Source organism: Cornus florida, unplaced genomic scaffold (assembly GCF_030987335.1).
Source record: "Cornus florida cultivar Cherokee Brave unplaced genomic scaffold, ASM3098733v1 CherokeeBrave_3.0.0_Hap2_Chr03, whole genome shotgun sequence".
NCBI classification, from domain to species: domain Eukaryota; kingdom Viridiplantae; phylum Streptophyta; class Magnoliopsida; order Cornales; family Cornaceae; genus Cornus; species Cornus florida.
In genome coordinates, this window is record NW_026775573.1 from 51,960,614 (window position 1) to 51,969,617 (window position 9,004).

A 9,004-nucleotide genomic window follows, 5' to 3' on the forward strand; every position below is an offset into this window, starting at 1 on the left:
TCATTTTATAAAAGCTTACCTTTAACTAAAAAAAAAAAAAAAAACATAAATTTCAATTTACATTGTTTCATCCATTATTTTTAAATAGATAATGATTTAAAGTCTGAAAGTCGGAAGTGCTAATTGATTTATGTAAGTAAGTGCTGACATCATTATGGTATCATTAAAATTTCTGATATTATGATAACATCAGCCCCTATTCACATAAAATTAGTCAGATGTATCCGATCATCGGACTCCCTATCATTACTTCAATTATTAAAATGAGAGCATAAATGTAGTGTAATCACACAAAACTTCAGTTATTTAATATCAGTGATGAGTTTCATGTTAACTTCTTACCAATAAGGATGTTCCTTTTTCTGCTTTACAATAGCTGAAGGCACTTATTCAGTGTGTTTGCAAAGACTGTACAAATTACAATGCCAGAAGACAAGGACTGTTTGTCTCTCTGAGAACATAATAAACAACATTAATTAACGAAGCTCCAATAAAATGATGAAAATTTAGGAGCAACATTAAATTAAGCTAACCAATGTTATCAGATTCCTACGGCATCAAGAAGTTGCGAGTGTTGAGCAACTGAAACAAGCGAGTTGGCAACAATGGCACCACTAGCAGCAATGCCGGGAAATGTAGAGTCACCACAGCAGTAAAGCTGTGAGATTGGCGTTGAATGTCCGGGAAATGTAGAGTCACCACAGCAGTAAAGCTGTGAGATTGGCGTTGAATGTCCGGGAAAAGTGTCTTTACCGGCTTGTATCGCTGGCCCATAAGTTCCGCTATTCCTTCGAAGAAACCTTTGATGCGTCATGGAGTTCCGACCAACTTCACCTCACACTTCTCACGATTGAAACCTGGACCTAGTGCACGCTCCACGGCCCTCCACATTACCTGGCTTATGAAGTAATTATAAGAAATGGTTTGTCTCGGGAAACTAATTAGACCAGACATTTTGACCAACAATAATCTTGTTTTAAATAATAGTGACAGAATAGATTTCTTGAGCTAGTTGGATGTAAATAAGTGAGGGAGCCAATAGGAAATATGAATATCGAAGTCAAGACTCATCCGGTAGTAGTTAAATTTATAAAATTATTAAATATTATTATTATTAACTCCCAAGTGATTTGCATGACTTATTTGAAAGAAAATCCACAGGATACATTGGTTAAATTGCATCGTACATGATAAAATCAAACCGTCTCCATTACTTTCATTCAACCATAGAAAAAAATTAATCTCCCCCACTCTAAACCCTAAACCCTAAAATCTAAAGCAGAAAGAAGAGGACAAAATCAAAAGAAAAAGGGCATCGAGTTTGGCACAGAAACTAAATTCAACAACTTGTGCATTAACGCTGAAATGACAAAATAAAGCAAGATGATTCAATAATTTACTGTAGCTACTTATTGGTTCTGTTAATTCACCACCAAACTTACTGTAGCTACTTATTGGTTCTGTTTCCTTAAAGCAAGATGATTCAATAATTTTAATCATTACATAAGCTCCAACATATATTAGGATTTGATTTGTCATATAAAAGAAAGGACTAAGAGTGTAAGACACCTAACGTGACAATAAAGTTTGCCCAATATTTCTTCTTCTTAAACTTGATGAGTCAACTTGAAGTAACCTAGTTTAGTAGAAGGAACAAAGTTTTGAGATGCATAGTAAAAAAAAACCAATCTGCAAAAAGACATGTCAGCTTTGAACTTCTTAAAGCTCATATAAGTGTAACCAATTTCTTCTGTCAAATCAACTAAGTTTGAAGAAACCTGATCCAATAATCTCCACATTTTTTATTTCCCAGTTAGTTGTACTCGGTGCTTCTACGATCAAGTCCTTCCCAAAGTCCAAATGGTTCGGTTCCCGGTGTATAGGCATGTAAGGCATGTTTCCCAGGGGGTGCGAGACCGGGACTAAGTACACTAGGTACAGATATCAAAACAACATTCTGATCAGCATCAACTCCTCTCTCCCAATCATTCACAACTATGTGATGTATTCCCAGGTCCTCGCGTATACCCTATTCAATAAGACAGTATCAAAGATTGTTATTTAGATATATGAAAAGAAAAACTGGAAAAAGTGGAGGATGAAACCTAGTTATAACATTACTAGCAGGAAAAAAAAGGCTTCACACGACAGCAAAAAAAGATTTCAGCAAGCAAACCAAAAATATTTTCCAAAGAATTATGATATTTTTTTTCCTAGTTAAAGAATTATGATATTGAATGTAAATTATAAATTCAATTTGCTAATTTAACAACAATATATAAGAAATCACCTTTCCCACAAAGTAATACAGTTTCACATTGTCCATCATATAAATATAAAAAAGAAACATCGGATTCATCTCATAAATGACCATTTCAGATATCCAGACCTACACCCTGGCTCTGATAAGTCAGAGTACGCAAAATCCTAGTCTAGACCTAGAGGGAGAGTGTATAGTTCTAAAAAAGACTAAGGTAACTACCTTTCACAGCAATTCAATTTTCAAGTAACTTCAACTACAATTTAAATCTCAACTAACAATCAAATGTATATAGAAAAAATAGTAGGGTGCAAAAAAGTAAAAGCATGCCGCTTATGAAAATAAAGAGTAAAAGCATGCCACTCAAAACACAAATTTTTACGTGATTGGATAAAAATCACAGGACAGTCCAAACAGATAAATCACTCATAGAAGAAAAAGGTAATTAGAACCCTAGGTATCAGATTCTAAACCCAAGAATCACCCCTCTTCGGACAACACTGCTGTCAATCTACTAACCAGTTCTTCACGTGATTTTTACGCTTCAGCTCGTGATTGATCTGCTCTATTAGTAGTCCAAACTTTAGATTGTATGGATTGTGTTGTGTTCAACTCCTTGAAGCACTTGGAATGTAGATGATAAACGCTAAGTAACATTATCATCTAAATGTTTTGATGATAAATGAAAGAAACAGAAGTTCTAGCAATTTGATTGCTATAATGAACACAAGATGCTTCAAGTATGCCTCTCTATGTTTGTATATGCGTTATATAATTTTCAAAAAGCATAGGGTCCTTTTCATAGACCTTTGAGACTGAAAAATATTAGGATTTTAAATGTTTGAATCTGTTTTTGGAAATTGCCTTCTGGAGCTTTCTATCAATCCAACTTCAGGTTCGATCAACCCACCTTCCTGCAAATTGGATGCTATAGATTTTTCGATTCAAAACAATTTTTATGCCTTCAAAACTTCTTTTTAAAGACCTCATGTTTATGACAAACCTAATCATGGTGATGAATGCATGAATATGAAACCCTAATTTGGTGAGTGCACAATAGAGAGTTGAATACGAGCAGGACAACAGCTAACAAGAATAAATATATCCAGAAGCATGCCACATGGAATCTATTGGTGACACCACTCAGCAACAAAACCAGAGAAATGTAGCCAACATGGTTCAGTCATTTGCAATGAAAACAAATAATTAACTACGTAAGGTAGTTAGAAGTCTAAATGGCCAACATTGAAGTGAAAACTGCAACCCACAAACAGTGCAATGGAAAAATAGAATTTGTGCATCTGACATCTAGCAGTTGAGGCATGATATTGTTGAATGGATATTGGGATTTGGAAACACTTTCCATAAATACGGAAGATCCTCCTTAGATTTCGAAGCATTCATTAACAGATTTGATGGAAAACGCATCTAAAATGATCAGTCAACTGAAAAAAACTATTTTCTAGTAAACCGAATTGATCTGAAATGATCAGTCAATAAATTAATAGGCTGGAACTTAGGTGTTCGTATTGGTCTGGATTGGGTTAAAGCCGAATTGATCTTGTTCTAGACGCTGCCGAATTTGGCTCCGTAATTAATAATCTACAAATATATTTTTCTAGGTAATCATAAATAATTAAACACAATTGTCTGTTTATATATTTGTGTGTCCTGAATTACTCTCAATAAAGGACTATTATTGGTCTGAATTAACTTAGTCCAGATGTTATTGGTTCGAATTAACTCAATTTGCGATAGGTTGTAGCCCCATTAGGTCTATAAATGAGTTCGACTACAACCCCGGCGGGGCATGGATTGAAGTTAAAGCCCAATAACCTGATTTTACTTCAACCTATGGCCTGGGCCTCTGTGTGATAAATTTTAATGGATTGAAGTTAAAGCCCAATAAATGATACTTGGTAGTAGTATTATATATAGTTCAATATATTACTATATACGTATGGTCCACAGAGTAGTTTAAGCCCAATAGGCTTGGTCCTGAGCCACAAAATCTTAATAGCTTTAGATTCTATTAATCAATTAATTGGTTAACTCTCTTCTATCAATAGTCAGTACTCATTAGAGTTATGGTGTGGTTAAAAGAATAAGACCGATATCTAATTAACTTTTGAAGGAGACTAATGCAAAATGCATTCAAAATGGTAAGACTCACATTTTTTATGAATTTAAAGTCTTCGATAAATTAAATTCTAAATGTTTTAAATGACAGGAAAGCAAGTGGACAAATAAAGTCAATAATTAGTAACTACAAATAAGAAGATTAAACTTTTAAAATGGAAATGCTATTGCGGATTGTGAACAATAAGAAACCCTTATCTTGAAATTGCTTTCTCAAGCTAGATTTGAAATTTTGTAGATATTCTTGCATTTTGCTACAAATAAATTTTTTAACTTTCAGTTAAATATCTTTAACAATCATTGATTATGTAATTCAATTAATGCAAGATTTTACAATAGTTAACATGCTGCATGAATATATTTGAGTGGTAATGGCTAAACTAAACATGAAATTTATTGTGTGTGTGTGTGTGTATATTTCATTTTCATTTAACTTCTTGATTCATTGCAAGTATAACATCGTTTGTTTTCATTTTTTTGGTTCCCCTTCCTATTCCCATTGCTATATATTGGTATGAGTCAATTTTTATCCAATAAATCATTATTATCTCTTGTTTGCATTTTCATTAATTCCTTACTTCGTTTAAGCTGACAAGAAGTTTGCAATTTGTAGGTATGAGTCAAATTTTATTTAAGAAATTGTTAAAGATATTGAAAACAAATTGAATCACAAAGTATTGAGTGTTTGTTCATATCCAGTTGGATTAGATATTCGTATAAAAAACATTAATTTGTGGTTGCAAGATGGATCAAACGAAGTCGGGATAGTGGCAATCTTTGGGATGCATGGAATAAGGAAGACAACCATTGCAAAAACTGTGTATAACTTGACTTTTGACAGATTTGAAGGTAGCAATTTTCTTGCAAATGTAAGAGAAACATCAAAAGAACCATGTGGTCTTCTCCGCTTACAAAGACAACTTCTTTCAGATATCTTAAAGCGGAAAGAAACAAAAATTAGCACTGTTGATGAAGGAATCATAAAGATAAGAGAAGCTATTTGCTGCAAAAGAATTTTACTTGTTCTTGATGATGTGGAAAACCGAGACCAATTAAATGCAGTACTCGCAATGAGGAGTGGGTTTCAACGAGGAAGTAAAATTATCATAACAACTACAAATGAACAATTGTTAAATGAACAATTGTTGAAGGCACATGAAATGCACAAGCGGTATAGAGTTGAAGGTTTAACTCATGATGAATCATTTCAACTCTTTAGCTGGCATGCCTTTGGACAAGGCCACCCCATTGAAGGATATATGGAGCACACAAAAAAGGTTGTAGAGTACTGCAGTGGGCATCCTTTAGCTCTTCAAATTTTGGGTTCTTCTCTATGTGGGAGAAGTGTAGATGTGTGGGAAAGTGCAATAAAGAAACTGGAAGCAATTCCTGACTGCCAGATCCTAAAAAAGCTCAAAATAAGCTTTGATTCTTTACAAGATGACCATGATAAAAATTTATTTCTTGACATTTCTTGTTTCTTTGTTAGAATGGACAAAGATTTCATAATTACAATATTAGAGGAATGTGATTTTTGCATAGAGGTTGGGATTCAAAATCTCATCGATAGATGTCTCTTAACAATTGACAAACAAAACAAGTTGACAATGCCTCAGTTGATTCAAGATATGGGAAGAGAGATTGTACGCAAAGAATCACCTAAGGAACTTGGGGAGCGTAGCAGAGTGTGGCACCATAAGGATGCCTTAAATGTATGAAGAGAAAAAACCGTAAGAAACATGCCCCTCATGTCTTTTTTATTTTTATTTTTTTAAATTTTTTTTACTAGTCTGTTAATTATCAACCTCTCTTATCAGGGCACGGAAAAGATTGAAGGCCTCAGCCTAAATTTGCACGTGTCTAGGCAAGATTGGCCTGCTCAGAATTTCTTTGGTTTAGATTATTCAAAAAGACGTCATTCTGAAGATTTTCTTGACAAATTAACATTTCCTTGTGTAAGCAATTCATCAAAGCGCCGTCGTTTAGGTGTCTTCTCTTGGTGCCCAATGAATTTTGCCACGACAAAATCATTGTCCACATCAAAGGAAGTATACTTAAAAGCTGATGCATTTTCAAGGATGCACAAATTAAGAATACTCCATCTCAACAATGCATTTGTAACCGGAGATTACGAAGAATTTCCAAGGAAGTTGAGATGGTTGCGTTGGCGAGGGTTTCCTTTAAAATCGATACCCAATGAGTTCATTTTAGAGAGCCTAGTCGCTCTAGATATGCGAAATAGCTGTTTGAAACAAGTTTGGAAGGGAATCAAGGTATAATTCAAACTTATTCATCTTTTTCCTTTTCTAAAGGATTAATGTAAATATTCATTTTAATCAATTTCCTACTTTTTGACAACAGGTGCTCCCATCATTGAGAATCCTCGACCTTAGTCATTCCCATGGCCTTACAAATACGTCTAATTTCTCAGAAGTCCCAAATCTTGAGAGATTGCTTCTTAAAGATTGCATAAATTTGATCGAGGTTCACGAATCCATTGGGAAGTTAGAGAGACTTGTTCTGTTAAATCTAAAAAGGCTGCAAGAATCTTAGGAATCTTCCTAAAATTGATCAGCTAAAATCTCTTGAGAAACTCATCCTCTCTGGTTGCTCAAATCTTGACAAGTTGCCGAGAGAGCTATGCGAGATGGAATCTTTAAAGGTTCTTGACGCATATGGTGTTACAATAAAACAACTACCCAGCAGTGACATAGAATCATGGCATTCACGCTGGTTCTCTTGGGTTCCTAGGCCAAGAAAATCTTCAGAATCGATTAGTCGTTCACTGCTTTGCTCGCCACGCTCATTTGTAAGCTTGAATCTTGCAAACTGCAATTTGTCAAATGATGCCATTCCGAGGGATCTTGGGAGCCTGTCCCTGTTGAAGGAATTGAATCTAGGGGGAAATCCAATCAGTAGCCTTCCAGAGAGCATCAGGGGACTTGCCATGCGCAACTCACTTGAATGAGTAGGGTGTGAAAAACTCCAATTGCTTCCAGAGCTACCAATGAGCTTAGAATGGTTGGAGTTAGGCCATTGTACGTCACTGGAAATAATGATCAATCTACCAAAACTAAAGAGACGACCGTACGTGTATGCGTGGCAATGTGGCAAACTAGTAGAGGCTCAGAACTGGTTCAGGTTAGAACCCATTCAAAACATTGATGCAGAAATGATCAAGAATTTGGGATTGGTTGAGTTGGAATCCATAGGAAAGGTTGACATGAAATTTTACAATTACCTGACAGATACGCACAATATTGGTCCCATCCAGGTGCTCTCTCTCTCTCTCTCTCACTCTATATATATATATATATATATATATGTCTCTTGCTCTCTCCTATTGTAATTGAAGTTATGATGATTTCCATGGATCAGGCAGTGTATGAATGTGGAATAGTGAGCATATTTCATCCTGGAAATGAGGTTCCATGTTGGTTCAGCAAAAAGAGTAGAAAGTCCTCCATATGTTTCAATGTTCCTTCACTTCCTAATCTCAAGATCCGAGGCTTGAATGTATGCATTGTTTATGCGGATGATTACTCTTCCACCATGAATACCTATATTACCAGTCCATTTGCTATTGAAATCTTCAATAAGACGAAGGATGTGCAGTGGGTCTATTTCCCAGCGTGTGTAGGGATTCCAGAAGAAGGGGAAAATATGAAATGGTCAAGCCTTGGGAAGATTGGGAATCAGTTGGAAGTTGGTGATGAAGTGGTGGTTTCAGCTATGGGTGTCGGATATGAAGTAAAGGAGATAGGAGTGGACATTGTGTATGAAGAAGAGGAGAAGGATACCCAGCTTAATAACTATACTTCTTCTCCTGATTTATCACCATACCAGGTTTCCCAAGGTCGATACGACCTCCGCTATTATTATATACATCCGTTCTGGCTTATATCCTCTTCGTATGACTTCATATTTGGAGACACCTCTCAAGACATATATACTTTCTCTGCCATTATGGCGGTTATGCTCGCTTGACTTCGACACAAAAAAAAAAAAAAAAAAAAAAAAAAAAAAAAAAAAAAAAAATTATTATCAGCGTTGCAACTCAAACATATCGTCTCCTCTCCATGCGGATGATTACGGTATTTACAGGACGGAACCAGAATTCAGGACACAACTCTTTGCTTTTATATATATATATATATATATATATATAAAACCATGGGAGGTATGGTACTCTCGGAGTATTGTAGACTTTCACCTCTTCGCTTCGAGAATGATGAGATTTTATCATTGAACTAAAAGTCTTGTTATATTGTTGATTTAAAGTTGTTGCATACATTCACCATGCAAAATTGTTCCATTAAAGGAAGGATAAAGAATAACAGGAAAGGATCACGGTTCACTAATATTACTTTATTTTAATTGTGCAATCTAAGTTCCCCTGTTAATACTTTTTTTAAGAAATTCACGTACTCATTTGCGAGATAGAGAAGATGAATACCAATAGGTTGTGACCCTCACTAATAGTTCAGCTTTCTTATTTCATAAATCAGTTCAGTAATTAATTATAAATGAATTAAGCTCTTAAGTTAGTTTGATAAAGAAATTTGAATCTCACTTAAACAAATAAGTAATGCCACTAGCAATGAA

General features: G+C 35.0%; 1 protein-coding gene across 2 annotated transcripts; it reads left to right on the forward strand.

Annotated features, from left to right (window-relative positions):
• The first annotated feature begins 4,862 nt into the window (after window positions 1-4,862).
• Window positions 4,863-8,401, forward strand: LOC132300516 (uncharacterized). 2 transcript variants are annotated; one of them, XR_009480465.1, is made up of 3 exons: window positions 4,863-6,672; window positions 6,761-7,673; window positions 7,782-8,392. XR_009480465.1 is itself a non-coding variant. In XM_059797626.1 (3 exons), the coding sequence occupies exons 2-3, from the start codon at window positions 7,407-7,409 to the stop codon at window positions 8,384-8,386; spliced, it is 876 nt and encodes a 291-aa protein (XP_059653609.1). In that variant the 5' UTR covers window positions 6,245-6,672; window positions 6,761-7,406; the 3' UTR covers window positions 8,387-8,401. The 2 variants fall into 2 exon arrangements, 1 of the variants encoding a protein (XP_059653609.1); XM_059797626.1 differs by having other exon boundaries at window positions 6,245-6,672; window positions 7,778-8,401.
• The last annotated feature ends 603 nt before the right edge of the window (window positions 8,402-9,004 follow it).

Bases quoted from the DNA above. Each gene is read 5' to 3' on its own strand.
- LOC132300516 (XM_059797626.1), top strand. From the start codon at position 7,407: ATGAGCTTAGAATGGTTGGAGTTAGGCCATTGTACGTCACTGGAAATA. The intron at 7,674-7,777 runs GTGCTCTCTCTC...TCCATGGATCAG, and splicing joins ACAATATTGGTCCCATCCAG to GCAGTGTATGAATGTGGAAT.